Genomic DNA, 18010 nt, shown 5'->3' with positions numbered 1-18010 from the left:
GTCTCCAGATAAGGCTTGGCTGAAAGTGTGCCCAGCTTGAAGCCCAAGAGAAAATACAAGCTAGACATCCACAGCTGGACCTTGAGATTATAACGTTGGGGATTAAAGCTGAAGCAGTCGTGTGTAAAATGGAGTTGGAATCCTAGACTGCTTGAATACCAACTGACACGTTCCACATTACTTAGTTTTTCCCTTCCAAAGTTGATGGCTTTGATTCCCTGCAGGAACTACTACTGTGAGATGTTCATCAGAGCATGTTGTTGTTTATCAGAATGAACAGAATGTGACTTCACTGTCCTCTGCTGCTACAGTGGCTGATGAGTACGTTTTAACACCTAAAGCATCCTTTCTTTTATTAATGAAAGGTCCCATGGTAATCCTGTACAGCCATGTCCCCTGTTAAGTCCATTAGCCCAAGGGGGGAGAGCTGTGAGCGCTGTTATTGTTAGAAACCTGGACATCATTGCAGACTCTGTGATGCTGAAGTGTAAAGCCCAGCAGAATCTACAGCAGCCGAAAGGTGTGGGATTGATCCAAGCATCGCCCCACAGCCAGACTCCTGTCAGTGATGATCAGACATTTGAAAAGCTGACAATTTAATTCAACTCCAATTCACAGCATTCATCATCTCATAGCACTTAACATAGTAACTTGAAGACCTTGCAAATTTTGAACAGACAGCAGAGAACCTAACAATCCAAAGTTTCCTTTGGATTCTCTATGAACAAGCAAAGAAAACCCTCTGATGAGCTCCCACAATAACCGACATGCTTGAGTCGCTGTTCTCTAAGTTATATCCAGCATGTGTAGTCACCCATACCCAGTTGCACAAAAATGTACATATTTCTTTGTCCGAAACTGCAATCATGTCAGCTCTGTCAGGTGAAGAATGCTTCCCAATCTCACTCCAAACCAGTGAAACTGGAGCGATCTGTTGTGGAGCCATAGCCTCTGGATGGTGTGTCCCTTCCTATAACCTGCAATCAGTTGTGCGCTGTTCAAAAAGCTCATCTAAAAAGGTAATCTGACCTAAGCAGCACTCCATCATCTCCTTCTTGGTCAGATAGTCCTTCCACAGCCTGGAGGTGTGTTTGGGGTCATTGTCCTGTTGGACAATAAATGATGGTCCCACTAAACCAAACCAGATGGGATGTCATCTCGCTGCAGGATGCTGTGGTAGCCATGCTGGTTCAGGGTTCCTTCAGTTTGGAATAAATCCCCAATAGTGACCATCACACCTCCTCCTCCATGCTTCACAGTGGGAACCATGCATGTAGAGACCATCCGTTCACCTTTTCTGGTCTCACAAAGACACGACAGGTGGAACCAAAGATCTCACATTTGGACTCATCAGACCAAAGCCCAGATCTTCACTGGTCTAATGTCAATTCCTGGTGTTTCTGGTTCCAAACTAATCTCTGCTGATTGTTGCTTTTCCTTAGTAGTGGTTTCTTAGCAGCTATTGGACCATAAAGGCCTGATTGGTTCAGTCTCCTCTGAACAGTTGATGTAGAGATGTGTCTGCTACTAGAACTCTGGGTGGCATTTATCTGGGCTCTAATCTGAGCTGCTGTTAACTTGACATTTTTGAGGCTGGAGACTGGGATGAACTTCTCCTCAGCAGCAGAGGAGACTCTTGGTCTTCCTTTCCTGGGGAGGTCCTCATGTGAGCCAGTTTGGTCGTAGTGCTGGATGGTTTTAGAGACTGTGCGTTCCTGGGTAGTTCCTAGATGGTTCCTGGTAGGTTCCTGGGTAGTTCCTAGATGGTTCCTTGAGGATTAATTCAAAGTTCTTGAAATGTTCCTGATGGACTGACCTCCAAGTGTTAATGATGGACTTCCTTGTAGGTTCCTGGGTAGTTCCTAGATGGTTCCTGGTAGGTTCCTGGGTAGTTCCTAGATGGTTCCTTGAGGATTAATTCAAAGTTCTTGAAATGTTCCTGATTGACTGACCTTCAAGTGTTAATGATGGACTTCCTTGTAGGTTCCTGGGTAGTTCCTAGATGGTTCCTGTAGGTTCCTGGGTAGTTCCTAGATGGTTCCTGGGTAGTTCAAGATGGTTCCTGGTAGGTTCCTGGGTAGTTCCTAGATGGTTCTTTGTCGGTTCCTGGGTAGTTCCTCAATAGTTCCTTGAGGATTCATTCAAATTTCTTGCAGACTGACCTTCAGTTCTTACAGTAATGATGGACTGTCCTTTCTCTTTACTGAGCTGATTGGTTCTTGCCATAATATGGATTCTAACAGTTGTCAAATAGGGCTGTCAGCTGTGGACCAACCTGACTTCTGTACAACACAACTGCTGGTCCCAACCCCATTAAGAAGGCAAGAAATTCCACTAATGAACCTTGACAAGGAACACCTGTGAAGTGAAACCATTTCAGGTTCTGCCTCATGAAGCTCATGGAGAGAATGTCAAGAGTATTCAAAGCAGGAATCAAAGCAAAGAATCTAAAATATGAAACATATTTAGTTATTTCACAATTGTTTGCTACATAATTCCATATATCTTGCTTCGCAGTTTTGATGCATTCCGTCTGTATCTACAATGTAGTAAGTAGTAAAAATAAAAATAAATCATGGAATTAGACGGTGTGTCCAAGCTTTTTACTGGTAGTGTATGTCAGCTTTTACATCCTCTTATTTTGCAATGATAAAATGGAACAGAATGGAGAATTGACCACACCAGGTGTGAAATCCAGAGTGCTTACATTGGACTTACTGGATTGTTAAAATTAATCATTTCTCATTAAGACACATGCTGAATAAACACTCCTAACTTGACTGTTTAAGTATAATTATATGTATAATTATAGCAGACACTCTTATACAGACACATAGACACAGTGAGGCTTTTAGGAAACCAAGTGAGACACATGTTCAAATAATGGGGGAAGGGCGAGGAAGGAGAAAATGAGAACAAGAAAACAAACCTACAAGAAAAAAGAGAGTCATGAAGAATACGAGGGAGGAGGGGCATGAGGGGATTATTTACTGATTCAAACGAATAAATCCATATCGTGTGAATCTGCCACAGAGAGAGAAGAGGTTTAGAGCAGCAGCAAACCAGCAAGGACGAGTCAGACGGATAAAAAAGACCATGTAACTGTTTGCTTTTTAATAGAAATTATATATATTATATATTTTTTGCATTTTAATGGTCCCTTTTGGAATCAGCGATATGACTATTAATCATTTTAAAAAGCCGTGAGGAAGAGATTGGATCTGAAACTGGAATAGACAGATGCAGGTGGGTAACAGTAGAGGAGCATTTGTGAATGTGTGCTTTTGCTTCTGTTCTGAGGCCATAAATCACTTGTTTTTAGTGTGGTGAGTTTCTTAAAGGCTGGAGTACTGATAGATTTAGGTTAAGATTAGCGTTAAATAATTAAGAACTGTAATTAGCTATGGTTCCAGGAAAATAATGGAAGTCCATGTAACGTGCATGTGTGTGTGTGTGTGTGTGTGTGTGTGTGTGTGTGTGTGTGTGTGTGTGTGTGTGTGTGTGTGTGTGTGTGTGTGTGGGTGTGTGTGTGTCTGTGTGTGTGTGTGTCTGTGTGTGTGTATGTGTGTGCCTGTGTGTGCCTGTGTGCCTGCTCAAAGTGATTGTTGTCATTATGATAATACCTCCATTCACACATACTTGCTATATTTTTTCAATTTCAATTCAATTCAATTCAATTTTATTTCTATAGCACCAATTACAGTCAAATCGTCTCGAGACGCTTTACAGAACCCATATGCCTGAACCCCAGAGCAAGCCAAAAGGCGACAGTGGCAAGGAAAACACCCTTTTAACAGGGAAAAAAACCCCGAGCAGAACCCGGCTCTAATGTGGGGGGACCCATCTGCTGCTGGCCGGACGGGTTGAGAGGGACAGAAGAGGTAGAGAGGTAGAGGTAGAGGGTTAGAGGGTTAGGGTTAGAGGTAGAGGGGTGGAGGGGACACAAGGACCATAAAACACACAGTTTGATACATGCATGATAAGACAGATGATACATGCAAAGTACAACTAACATGGAAACTAATTATAGTTTACTGCTATGGTGTACGGCTCTGGCATTAAATATACTACATATATAGCTGGTGGTAAATTCAAAAATATGTAGATGAGCAAATCAAGTATAGTGAGGGTGATGCAGAGTAGATTGGTGGAAATGGGCAGCTTCTTCCCAACATGCTGAGGTTAATTGGTGATTCTAAATTGTCTGTAGGTGTGAATGTCATTGTGATTGTTTGTCTCTATATGTAGCCCTGTGATAGACTGTTACCTGTCCAGGTGTTCCTTTACCTTCAGTCAGCTGGGATAGACTCCACCCCCCATGACCCTAATGAGGATTAAGCAGTGTATAAATGGTGGATGGATGATGGATGGATGGATGGATGATGGATGGACGGATGGACAGATGGATGACTTTTCCTGGCAATGGGAAGGTTTTACAAACATGAAACTTCCCATAGAATAAAAATTCATTTTAGCAAATGTAACCCCTGTCCTTTCTTACGGTCAGCAGATTTCCAGTCGTCTCTGTGTAATGATGACCTGTTGGGAAAATGCTGTGTGGATGAGGGGATTTTTCTGAGTTGAAATAACGCAAGTGACCACTTTCACAAATTGGCAGCAAGCTCAGTGGGTTAGCTATACCAGCCCTCTTAATAGGTACTAAGGTGAGCCATACAATGCAGAAGCAACCCTGCAAGCTAGTGGTCAAAGGGTCAAGAGGACTGGGACCTCAACACATGACCAAACCTGGGATGAGGAGCCAGGGGAGTGAAACACAGAGATGAGACTCTAGGAACACACCGGGCTCCACAGGTGCTTCTGATCACATTAAGAAGCTAACTGCAGAACTGATGGAAATGCAGGTGATCAGAGCCGCTGTCACGATGACCTCAGAGGGGTCGTCAAAATGTACACAGTCAGAAGTCTTCACTACGCATAGGAGTCTGGACATTTCATGTGACTAACACAGATCAGATCACTAAATAGTTCTGTGGCAGTATTCTGCCATCTTCCCATGCCCTCTATTGACACTGAAATGTTACAGCAGCAAGATCTATGTTCCTGCAGATAGGCGTGATAGAACAATCAATGGCCAACAATCACCACAAGACAGTCTAAACTAGGGGTGTCAAACTCATCCTAGTTCAGGTTCCACATCCAGTGGGCCGGACCAGTAAAACCACAGCATAATAACTTAAAAATAACCACAACTTCAAATGTTTCCGTTGTTTTAATGCAAAAAAGTTAATTCTGAAAATGTTCACATTGAATTAATTATCTTTTTACAAAACATCATGAACAGCCTGAAATTTCTAAAGAAAAGTAAGTTAAATTTCAGAAACATTCAGCCTCAGTTTATCATTTCCACATTACAACTTCCAGATGACAGAGTGTCTACAAAGGAACACAACATTTAGTAATCTGGAACTGAACCTTAGAAGATTTACTGTAGGATCAAAGCCACAAAAGTCAGACAAAAAACAACAAAATAAGACAAAATATTTCAAAAATGAGATGCAAAACGACCAAAACGAGAAGCAAAATGACAAAAAAAGAGACAAACAACACTAAACAAAACAAAAAAGAGACAAAAATTAGACAAAAAAGTTACAAAGCGACAAAAAAATGGACAAATGACAAAACTGAGACAAAAAAACACAAATGACACAAACGATCAAAAATGACAAAAGTGAGAAAAAAAGACAAAAAGTAGACAAACAACACAAGCAAGCCCAAAAAAACACAGAACGACAAAAACAATGCACAAACCAATGAATAAAACAAAATACAAAATGACAAAAATAAGACAAAAAACACAAGTGAGATAAAAAGGAAACAAGAAACGACAAAAATGAGAAACAAAATGACAAAAACAGACAAACGACAAAAGTCAGTCAAAAAACAACAAAAACGAGACAAAATATTACAAAAATAAGACACAAAACATCAAAAGAACAATGAACAATCTAGTATTTTACTTTCTGATCAAAACAACTTGTCATGGTCTAAAAATGATTTTAAATTTATAGTTTTACTAATTTACAATCTGCAGTTAATGTCTTCTGTGGAATTTTTACACTTTGAGGGCCGGATTGGACCCTCTGGAGGACCACTTTTGGCCCGCGGGCCGCATGTTGGACACCCCTGGTCTAGACTGTAGCAACATGAGCATTTCATGTTACTAAGACAAATGCATCGCTGAACAGTTTAGTGACATCCATGTGTGGTCTTTGAGTGCCCTCTATTGGTCCTTCAGTGTGATAAAACACAGTCAGCCTTCTTGTCTCATCACAAAGAGCCTTCTTCCAGTTGACCTTGGAGTCTCCCACATACCTTTGGGTGAATTCCAGGTGAGGTTTAATATGAGCCTTTTTCGACAGTGTTTTTTTCTTTGCCAGTCTTCCCTACAGCTCTGACTGGTGAAGAACCCTGACAACAGTTGTTGTATGAACATTCTCTCCCATCTGAGCCACTGAAGCTTTTAACTCCTTCAGAGTCGTCCTAGTGTCTTGGTGGCCTCCCTCACAGGTCTTCTTCTTGCCCCATCATTCAGTTCGTGAGGAACATCTAGCTCTATACAGATTCAAACAAGTGCCATATTCCTTCCAATTCTTAATGGTGGATGTAACTGAACTCTGGGATGTCCAGTTGGAGATCTTTCTGTAGCCATCTCCTGACTTCTACTTTTCAATGATCTTTTCTCCGAGTTGCTTGGAGTGTTCTTTTGTCTTCGTGTAACAATTTTAGCTGGACTACTCATGAATCAGAGACTGGACCTTCCAGATACAGGTGTTTTAATACTACAATCACTGGACACATATCACCTGCACTCAGGTGATCTCCATTTCATCAGCTAGCTGGACCTCTATTGAATTAGGTCAGTCACTTTAAAGTGGGCTAATATTTATGCAATCACTTACTTTACTGTATATATTTTTAATTAATTGATGCGATTTTGTAAAATCATGAAGATATTGAAGGTTTTTTTTGGGGGGGGGGTTTGCAAATTATTGTCTAAAAAGCCCAATTATAGTGACCATGATTTGTATTTGTACATGTATAAAAGCAACAAAAATGTGAAACATCCAAAGGGGGTGAATACTTTTTATTGGTATTGTAATATTGTGTAAGGAAAGCATGTACAAAGTAAATAATATTTGAGACTTCCAGACTGACAGAAGGAGACCAATGGTTGTAAACTGACAACACATTGGATTAATGTGCTGCAAGCAGCAAGTAAGTGGAATTAAATAATTCTTTTTGGTTTGCAATTTTATGCTCCCTGCACTGCTCTTTTAGATATACTATGAGTGCCTGTAAAAAGTATTTACCCCCTCCTGAAGTTTTCCTTTTTTTTTTGTTTTCAAACACTGAATCATGGTGAAGTTAATATTTTGACAAAGTTTACAAAAAGACATAAAATTAAGACATATTTCTAGAAAGTAAGGGTTATTTAATTCAACACATATAGTGAAATTCACAAGTGAGATTCTTTCATGTTGGCTTGCCTGATACATAACTTGTTGATTTTCTTGGTTTGATTTTCAGCTCACTGATGCTCCATTTCACATCTGTCCTGTGCCCACAGGCATTACGAACTACGTTACTAACTCTGACTCATATAATAATAATAATAGTAATAATAATAAGAGAATACATGTTTAAAATCAATTCAATTCAAAAAACTTTATTTGTCCCCTGTGGGCAATTTAAGGTTTATCAAACAATCAATCTTTATTGGTCATTGCACATTTTCATATACAACGAAATTTCATTTGAGCTGCCCTGCCAATCACAGCTCCGGCTGCTGCGCAGTGCTGCGCACACCTTTCTTGAAGAAAAAAAGAAAAAGGACATGTTGGGATCTGGGTAGGGATAGCAGAGGGTAAAAGAAAAAAAGGCTCGTTGTACCAAATGAAACCTCCAATGTTGGGAAATTCAATTTGAGAAGGAACCTAAAAAAACAAACCCGCAAACAGGCAAAGCATGACGTTAGACAAGAATAGTTGAGATAAGGATGTGGGGAGGTGGAGGGGGGGAGCACTGCACAGTTAGCCGGTTCCTGTGCAGGTGCACGGATTCCTGGCTCCTGTGTATAGTGAGGAAAGCTTGTGGAGGCGGGGGGGGAGGGGGGATATGGGAATGTGTGTGCGAATGTTTAGCTCAGTCCTCAGTTCATGAGTCCGAATGTGTGTGTATGCGTGTAGCCCATCTTTTTCCATCTCAGACCTCCGGTGTCTCAGTTCGCGAGGGTGGGAGCGATAACACAGCAAGGTTGCTATGCAGACGTCCTCGGTTGGCCCGGTCCAAAAGTCAACAGGTGTCCTTGGGAAGGTGGGTGGGTGGGTGGGTGGGGGGTGGGGGTGGGGTGGGGGGTTAGGAGAGCTATCTCTTGGCCATGAAACTTCCAGAGGAGTTTGTTATTGTTCCAGGGGCGCCAGAATGTAATCAGTTATTCACATGTTTGGGCGGGAGAGAAGTAATTTCACCTTCTCCCTACTGCTCTCAACAATTTTAGACCTCAGCTGTAGCGATTCTCACCCTGATGGCCTCCAATCTGCGACTCAAATCTTACGATTGAGTTCGTCATACTGGGAATCGGCAGCCGTGATCCGTTCGTTTGCATAGACCAGCAGAGTTTGGACGTCGTTTCTGTCTGCAGTCTTCCTGATTTTCCAGAAGCTCAGGCCAGTGAACAAGCCAATTATCAGCAGGCCTATCATCATAAATCTGAATATATAAACATCTTCCACATCCTCCACGGATAGGGGTGCCAGGCACATGATCCCCTTCCACTTCCCCCAGGCGTCGATCACGTAACCAGAGGCAAAACTCCCATCCGGGCAGGTAGGCTCCCCTAGGCCTGTGCTCTTTGTGGCGACAATCTTGTCAATTGCGTTGAGAGACCAGTTAATCAATTCCATGATCGGTGTTTCGAAGGTCCAGTGCCAAGCGATCGCTCCAAGTCAGACAGACGAGACGAGACGAAGAAATGCAGCAAGCAGGGAAACATGAGGGTATGAGGAGGAACAGAGATAGCGGAGCGAGGAAAAGTGCGACCGCCTCCTACGAGAGCTGAGTTGAGTTGAGAGCTGAGTTTAGTTTAACACGTTGAGTATGATTCCTTACATACAGTGTTTTGCTAGTATAATAATTTATGATATTTTTACTTAATTTAATTTGTAACAATAATTGTTTAATTTGATTCACCATTCAGCCTAATATGACGTGTCATGCATGGAGTGGGAGCGATTACAGCGGTGCAGAGCTCAGTAACAGCGCTTTTCCATTAGCACCTACTCTACTCGGTTTAAGTCGTTTTCCATTCCAGGTGAGCACCACCTCATCGTGGGTGGAGTCCTCATAGCACGGCAGCACTACCTTTAAGATTTTTTAAGATTTTTATCCCGCACCTTCTGCTATGTTTGTACTGAAAAGGAGAAGCTCTCCAATCTCGTTCTACATTGTATAATGACAATAAAGCACATTCTTCTATTCTATTCAAAATGCAAGAAGCAGCAAGCACAAAATACACTTTAGACCTTTTCCAGCTTCTCCTGACACTGCTTCATTGTCCTGCTGTATCCGTGGGCGTCCGTCTACTCAGCGACCTCCTGATAAACTTTCTCCGTCCAGTTCCCTCTGGATTCTTTGGTCCGCCACCAAAAACAGAAAAGTCTCGACCTCTTCATTCGCCCACAGTACAGGTCTGGTTGCCATATTCAAATCTTGCCAAGTTCCGTCAAGAGCAATGCGCACCGTCGCTGTTGCCAGTTTTTTTTTTTTTTTTAAAGAAATGCTGGGTTTGGTTTTGGTGAAGGAGTCGCTCTGGTGTGTCGTCACTCCCTGTCCAATCAGTGGCCTGCACTCTGTAGACGTCACATTATCGGCTCCACTCAGCTCGCTGGGAACCCCGGCCCAGTAGGAACTAAAATAGTAGCTGGTACCAGGTACTACGTCCTGATGGAAAACCTCACAAACCCAATAGAGTCGAGCCGAGTAGGTGCTGGTGGAAAAGTGCCATAAGATGGCAGCTGTTCCTATGCAGGTGCTGGAACAGAGATTTCCGTAGTGCCCCCTAGAGTAAGGGAGGGCAAACAGACTGGCCAGAGTATGAGCGGTCCCTTACAATGCCTCGTGACCTCTGCAGGTATCACTAGTGTTACGCAGTCCCAGCAGGAGGGAGTGGTGTACTGGTGATATGTTGGGCAACCTGTAATGAAACCATATCAGACTGTGATGCTGTTGGCTGATCCTCACTGCTGCCCAGCTCCTCATCTGGTTCCCAAGTCTGGTCCTGGTCCAGTCTATACCTCTCTTGTTCGTCTGTCAGAACGCTGATTCTCCTACTCATAAAGCTTGTATCTATAGTGGTGCCTCGTCTATCGCAGGGGTTACGTTCTGCCTCCCATTCTACTTTTAGAAACTCTGGGAACAAGAAGTAAGCCTGCAGTCTGAGAGCGAAGAGTTCTGATAGGATAATATGGTACTATCAGGTCTTTAAGATATGATGGAGATTGGTTGTTTAGAGCTTTATATGTCAGAAGAAGGATTTTGAATTCTATTCTAGATTTAACAGGAAGCCAATAAAGAGAAACCAGTTTACTGACGTCAGGAGAAGTGACACCAACAAAGCAGCAGTTCATGCAAGCAATGCCAGCATCAGGTCTGAGAATTCTCCCTGACCTTCAGGTTTATCTTCTAGTTGGAAGAAGGTCAGATTTAGATTACAGACCAATAATGGAGACAACTCGCCTCCTTAGTCCAGTCAGAATAGACAATATCTAATCTTGACCAGGGCAGAGAATCCTAACATATCTTCTGTCTGTCACATGGCCATATTAGTGTGAGATAAGGTCTGAATCTAACCATGGTTTCAGGCCTACAGAGGTAAAAGGGGAACAAGGACCAAAGGTGGTAACCTGCTGTAACTTGAAGGATTATTTGGGATGATGTCAGCTAACAGTTGCAAGGAAATACCTTAGGAAGGGGAAAGATCCATTTTTCCCTCACTATATGCTTTGAAAGCGAGTTTCTAAGATGTTTGGGGCCAAATACAATGACTTCAGTCTTGTCTGAATTTAGTAGTAGGAAATTACAGGTCATCCAGGTCTTTATATCCTTAAGACAATCTTGCAGTCTGCCTAGCTGATTAGTTTCATCTGGCTTCATAGATAAATACAATTGAGTGTCGTCAGTGTAAAAATGGAAATTAATACAGTGCTTAGGATAGTGTTACTTTTAAACCGACAACTCAGTAAGAAAGGATGGTTTTACTTTGTCGACATGTTTCGACGGCATCTGCCATCTTCTTCAGAGCATCATCCGGCGTGTGATGATGTGTCTTTTTTTTTTATCATGTGGCCGATCTGACAGATCTGTCAGATCGGCCACGCCCCCCGCTGTCCGGTGGTCTCTGGAGGATGGAGTCCCAGGTATTAGAGGGTGTAGGCCCCCTCATCCCGGTTCATGGAGCAGCTCACCCGCTTCCTGATCTCGATGGCCTCCTTAATCCATCGTTTGTGTTTGTTGGTGTCTGATGTTAAAATCTTCCCGTTGTCCCAGTCCATGATGTGGTCATTTCTTTTGCAGTGATCCGTAATGGCTGATTTTTTGTTTTCTTGATTGGCTTTTTCTTTTTGTGTTTTTGTGAGTCGTCCAATTGTTTCCTAGTAAACAACTGCACAAGAAAACCATCCTTTCTTACCGAGTTGTCGGTTTAAAAGTAACGCTATCCTATAATAAGAAACAACAAAATGAACATAATCCAACTAATACAGTGCTTCCTAATAATATTGCCTAAAGGAAGCATGTATAATGTGAACAGTATTGGTCCTAAGACAGAACCCTGAAGGAACTCCATGATTAACCCTAGTATGCTCAGAAGAGTCATTGTTGACATGCACAAACTGGAACCTGTCTGATAAGTAGGATTTAAACCAGTCCAGTGCTGTCCCTTTAATGCCAATAGAATGTTCTAGTCGCTGTAATAAAAGTTTGTGGTCGATTGTATCGAATGCTGCACTAAGGTCCAATAAAATAAGTATAGAGACCAGTCCAAATATCTGACGCTATGAGGAAGTCATTAGTAACTTTCACCAGAGCTGTTTCTGTGCTATGATGCACTCTAAAGGCCTGAGTTAGGAAAATAAAAATGGGATATCATGCATGGAAGATGGGGATGCCATTGCAAACACTGCGGGGTTGGAATGGATCAGCTTACACTGTGGAAAAGGACACAAATTGTGTGGTGCAAATATACAGAATATAGCCCCTTAAAATTATTGATGTTAAATAGGGCATGATTATAACTTTCTAAACAGTGCACATGACACACAACATACAGTTAAAAAGACATCAAAGCAGCTCTGATTCCACTCTGTTCATCATCTGCAAAGACAACTTAACCTCTGTGCTAAAGTGTTATTGAGGTTTAGACACAGAAAAGCTTCACTTCCACACATATTGTGTTTCAGGAGGTCTGTTGTGATGGCGGGTGTCAGCCGGTTCCATGTGTTGTGGACAAGAACAGCGGAGTTGCTGCTCTTTTGGATGTCCATACTGGGTAAGTCTCTCTATCTCAATTATTATCTGTCTGAGGCTAAACAGGGTCAGTGTTCATTTCACCTTCAAAGCTGTTCACTTCCTGTTGTTATTTTTGTTCTGCTGTGTTCAGGCATGAATTCCTTCATATCGTCATATTTTCATTTTTCTATGATGTGGCTTTCAAGCATTATTTTTCAAAAGTACAACACAAAATTATATTTCTACTAAAAAAGTCCATTCTTCAAGCTTCACACTTCCACTTTCCACTGATGTAAGTTGCTGACCAGGTCATGATTGGTTTCCTATGAGCTGCAATGTAGTAAATCCTGCAGGTTCACCCAGACTTGTAAAGTTCCGCTTCAGCAGATGGATATAAAACAAACTGCACAAGCATCATTCTGCCCAGTGAGGTAAAATGACAGCCTAAATGCAGTGCAATGAAAAGCATCAGTAAAGCCTCTCCAAGAAGATATACTTCATTCTACATCACAGAATACAAGGGTGTCCAACATGTGGCCCGTGGGCCAAAAGCGGTCCTCCAGAGGGTCCAATCCGGCCCTCAAAGTGTAAAAATTCCAGAAAAGACATTAACTGCAGATTGTAAATTAGTAAAACTATAAATTTAAAATCATTTCTAGACCATGACAAGTTGCTTTGATCCTAAAGTAAAATACTAGAGTGCTCATTGTTCTTTTGTCATTTTGTGTCTCATTTTAGTATATTTTGTCTCGTTTTTGTTGTATTTTGTCTTTTGTCTCATGTTTTTGTCATTTTGTTTCTCATTTTTGTCATTTTGTGTTTCCTTTTTGTCCTGCTTGTGGTTTTTATCTTATTTTTGTCATTTTGTACTTTATTTGTTGTTTTGTGTGCCGTTTTTGTCATTTTGTGGTAGTTTGTCTCATTTTCTCGTTTGTCCATTTTTTTGTCGCTTTGCAATTTTTTTGTCTAATTTTTTGTCTTTTCTTGTTTTATTTTGTCTTGTCTTTGTTCTTTTTTGTCTGACTTTTGTCGTTCGTCTCATGTTTTTGTGATTTTGTTTCTCGTTTTTGTTGTTTTGTGTTTCCTTTTTGTCTTGCTTGTGGCTTTTGTCTTATTTTTGTCATTTTGTGTTCTGCTTTATTCTTTGTTTTCCCTGCCATTTTGTGTTTTTTTGTCTCGTTTTTGTCGTTTGTCCATTTTTTTGTGGCTTTGTAACTTGTTTGTCTAATTTTTTGTCTCTTTTTTGTTTTATGTCGTGTTGTTCGTCTCGGTTTTTGGACGTTTTGTGTCTCGTTTTTGCAATATTTTGTCTTGTCTTGTTTTTCTTGTTTTTTTGTCTTGCTTTATCTGGCCTTTGTCGTTTTGATCATATAGTAAAACTGAACGTGGAACCTGGACTAAAATGAGTTGGACGCCCCTGTCTTAATACAACAGGACCACAGTTTCCAATTGGTTGTCTTTAACCATTGGTCATACCATATTTTTTTGATGATCATTACTTGAAAAATGGTAGGATTGCTTTTTTGGATTCCCTGTTGTGAAGGAAGGTTAACAGTTTTATGACCTTCTAACATGCCTCACTTCTGTTTCTCATCTGCTGCCTTCCTCTCCTCGTTCATTCCTTCAGTCTCTCCATCCCTCCTCCAGCCCACTCCTCCTCTCTCCCTGCCGGTCCAGATATCAGTAATCCCTCCTCTCTGGCAGTTCTTCCCTCTTTCCCAGGTGGAGCTGGGCCCTCTGTTCTCCAACTCCAGCCCCTTCTCCTTCTCCCAGAGCATTTTCATGCTGCCCCCACTCAGCCCGGTTCCCACTCCGAGCCTCCAGGCTTCATTTGGACCTTACTCAGTTTCTGAGGTAAGAGGAAAAGGATAAATGAACTGTCCCAGAGTTGCACTGGAAAAAAATACCCCTCTCAAAACAAGGAAAACAAACTTATTTCAAGGAACTTTTACCTTGAAATAAGTGAAAAAATCTGCCAATAGAACAAGTAAAAAATGTCTTGGTAAGATTTCTTGAAATAGATATGATATTTATAATAAAACTTATTTTAAGCTCTATTTTACCAGGATTGTCAAGCTGAGGCATCTTAAAATAAGCCAGATATGCTTTAAAATAAAAAGAGCAGATTTTCACTCAAAAATAGATTTTCACTTTCATGTAACCTCGTAATCTGAGATGCATTAACTCTCCTGCTGTCTTTATTTACAGGCACCAAACAATATTCTTTCCGTGTCTGAAGAAATTCCAAAAAATCAGCAAAAAAATTCCCCAAATTTCTGAAAATTTGCAAAACCTTCAGGAAGAACATTCCAATAATTCCTTAAAAGTTTCACTGAAAAGGTTTATTTTAAGAAAATCCTTCAAATTTGGCAAGAAAATTCTTGTAAATATTTTCCAAAAAATGAGTAAAAATATTCCAAAAAAATCCTAAAAATATCTAAAGTGATTTCATATATATCAGTAAAACTTAAGAACATTCACATAAAAATCAACAGATTTAGATTTTTATGTGACTGTTCTTAAGAAACATTTTTAACATTTCTTTTTTTCCACCAAAAAATGTTCAAAGATTTCCCAAAAATGTTGAAAATGTGAACATTAGAAATTTCACTGGGAAAATTTCTTTCTTTCCACATTTTCAAACTTTAAAACGGGTCAATTTGACCCTTAGGACGACACAAGGTAAAATTCAAACTAAAAACAAGATAATTTCAAGATTGTTTGAATTAACAAGATATTTCAGATGCATTGTCTTAAAACAAGTCCCTCCATCTTGCTGAAATGTCTCTTGTTAAGTGAATTTATCTTAAATCAAATGGGATGAGACATTTTGACTAAAAATAAGACAAACAGACTTGGTAAGATTTTGAGTTTTTGCAGTGCAGAGTTGATTGAAGATGGCACCATTTCTTCGGTACCTCTCTCTCTGTTTCCACAGCTCATATCAGAGCCTGTCCTCCCTCCATCTCTCCTGTTGTCGGCTTCCCTCCTCTCAGAGAATGTAGAGAGAGGATGGGATGAGGAGGGGCAGGAGAGGTTCATGGTGAGGGCTTTGTTCCATAAGCGAGGCAACATCAGCACCCAACGGAGCTGCATCACCCTCCACGCTTTCAAGGACACGGAGGAGCACAGAGCCTCCTGTATCACACTGGTGAGGATCATCATCTCCACTGTTTTCTCTTTTCCACCCATTCATTTCACTGTTTCCCTCTCCTCCCTGTAGACCAGGAGAGTCCAACTCATCTTAGTCCAGGTTCCACATCCAGTCCAGTCTGATCTCCAGTGGACCGGACCAGTAAAACCACAGCAGAATAACCTAGAAATAACCACAACTCCTAGTGGTTCCTTTGTTTTAGTGCAAAAATGTTCACATTTAAGAAATTATCTTTTTGCAAAACATCATGAACAACCTGAAATTTCTGTAGAAAAAAAATTCCATTTCAGCAACATTATTACAGACGACACGAAGCAAAGCCAAAAAGAAACAAAAAAAATAGACAAAAAAGCTACAAAGTGACAAAAAAATGGACAAATGACAAAAGCAAGACAAAAGTTTACACAAACGACACAAAAAACAACAAAATAAGACAAAGCACAAGCGAGACAAAAAGAAAACACAAAAGCAAGCAGCAAGTCAGACAAAAAACAACAAAAGCAAGACAAAATATTTTTTAAAAATTAGACATTAAATGACAAAAAATGAGACAAACATCCCAAAACAAAACAAAAAAAGACTAAATTTGACAAAGTTACAAAGCGACAAAATAGAGAAATGATAAAAACCATGAATAAAGTGAAAGAAAAAATGATAAAAAAAAATAAGGCAAAAAACACAAGTGAGACAAAAATGAAACACAAAATGACAAAACATGAGACAAACAACAAAAGTCAAACAAAAAACTAAAACAAGACAAAATATTACAAAAATGAGACACAAATTGACAAAAAAGTGACACCAACATACCAACAAAAAAAGAGAAAAAATATGACAAGAAAGTCACAAGGCGACAAAATGGAGAAATGACAAAAACAAGACACAAAACAACAAATAAAACAAAACACAACACGATAAAAAAAAGAGAGAAAAAAACACATGCTAGACATAAAGGAAACACAAAACGACAAAAATGTGAGACAAGCAACAAAAATCAGACAAAAAAAAACAACAAAAACAAGATGTTACAAAAATGAGACACAAAACGACAAAAATGACACTAAAACCATAAGCGAGACAAAAAGGAAACACAAAATGACAAAAACGAAAAACAAAATGACAAAACCATGAGAGGAAAGTCAAACAAAAATAAGACAAAAAACAACAAAAACAAGACAAAATATTACAAAATTGAGACACAAAACGACAAAAAATGAGACAAATGACAAAATAAAACAAAAAAGAGACACAAAACTAGACAAACAAGTTACAAAGTGATAAAAAAGTGGATAAACAACAAAAATGAGACAAAAAAACACGGCACGCAAAACAATGAATAAAGCAAAACACAAAATGACAAAAATAAGACAAAAACCACAAGCGAGACAGAAAGGAAACACAAAACGACAAAAACGAGAACCAAAACGACAAAAACATGAGACGAAAGTCTGATAAAAAAAAGACAAAAACAACAAAACGAGACAAAATTTTGCAAAAATGACATGCAAAACACTAAAAACAAAACACAAAAAAGACACAAAAAAATTCGACAAAAAAGTTACAAAATGACAAAAAATGGACAAACCACAAAAACAAAAAGAGAAAAACACAAAACGGCACTCAAAACAATGAATAAAGTAAAACACAAAATAGCAAAAATTAGACAAAGACCACAAGCGAGATGAAAAGGAAACACAATACGACAAAAACATGAGACGAAAGTCAGACAAAAATGAGACAAAAACAAGACAAAATATTACAAAAATGAGACACAAAATGACAAAAGAACAATGAACAATCTAGTATTCTACTTTATGATCAAAACAACTTAAATTTATAATTTTACTAATTTACAATCTGCAGTTAATGTCTTCTCTGGAATTTTTACACTTTGAGGGCCGGATTGGACCCTCTGGGGGACCGCTTTTGGCCTGCGGGCCTCATGTTGGACACCCCTGCTGTCTGACCATCACTGCCTTGTTTCCAGCCTCCTCTAGGGCTGTGTGTGGTCACTCTGACGCTTCCCAACGGCTGGTTTGAGGATCAACACACCCAACAACCACATCAGGGTCTGGACAGATGGTACAGCAACCCTCGTCGCCAGGTGCAGACGCGGCAGCAGGGACAACATCACCGTGGAAACGTCAACCGTCAGCGACCAGATTCCTCTTCACGGAGGTGCAGTGATCTTTCATTCTTTTAGTTTGGATAACTCATTCGTTTCATGTCAGTTGGCTCGTTTATGGAATAGGTTATTTTATGAATCCAGAATGCGTACTGACTGCCTCCTGCTTTAGTGAACGCCTGCTTTGCTTTAGTGAGACGTCTCAC

The 18010-nt window shown here is 40.2% G+C and overlaps 1 protein-coding gene across 1 annotated transcript in view; it reads left to right on the top strand.

The window, feature by feature from the left end:
• Positions 1 to 3046: 3046 nt before the first annotated feature.
• tmem132a (transmembrane protein 132A) overlaps positions 3047 to 18010 on the top strand; it is a 35291-nt gene continuing 20327 nt past the window's right edge. Inside the window, exons 1-5 of the mRNA XM_035948521.2 lie at positions 3047 to 3246; positions 12477 to 12565; positions 14153 to 14379; positions 15464 to 15676; positions 17667 to 17857. Coding sequence (XP_035804414.2) covers positions 12490 to 12565; positions 14153 to 14379; positions 15464 to 15676; positions 17667 to 17857 — 707 coding nt within the window. The 5' untranslated portion in view covers positions 3047 to 3246; positions 12477 to 12489. The remainder of the gene's footprint in view (positions 3247 to 12476; positions 12566 to 14152; positions 14380 to 15463; positions 15677 to 17666; positions 17858 to 18010) is intronic.

Source organism: Amphiprion ocellaris, chromosome 4, assembly GCF_022539595.1.
Source record: "Amphiprion ocellaris isolate individual 3 ecotype Okinawa chromosome 4, ASM2253959v1, whole genome shotgun sequence".
Classification (NCBI taxonomy): Eukaryota; Metazoa; Chordata; class Actinopteri; family Pomacentridae; genus Amphiprion; species Amphiprion ocellaris.
The sequence above is the reverse complement of the archived record's forward strand: the minus strand, read 5'-3'. Positions and strand labels throughout refer to the sequence as shown.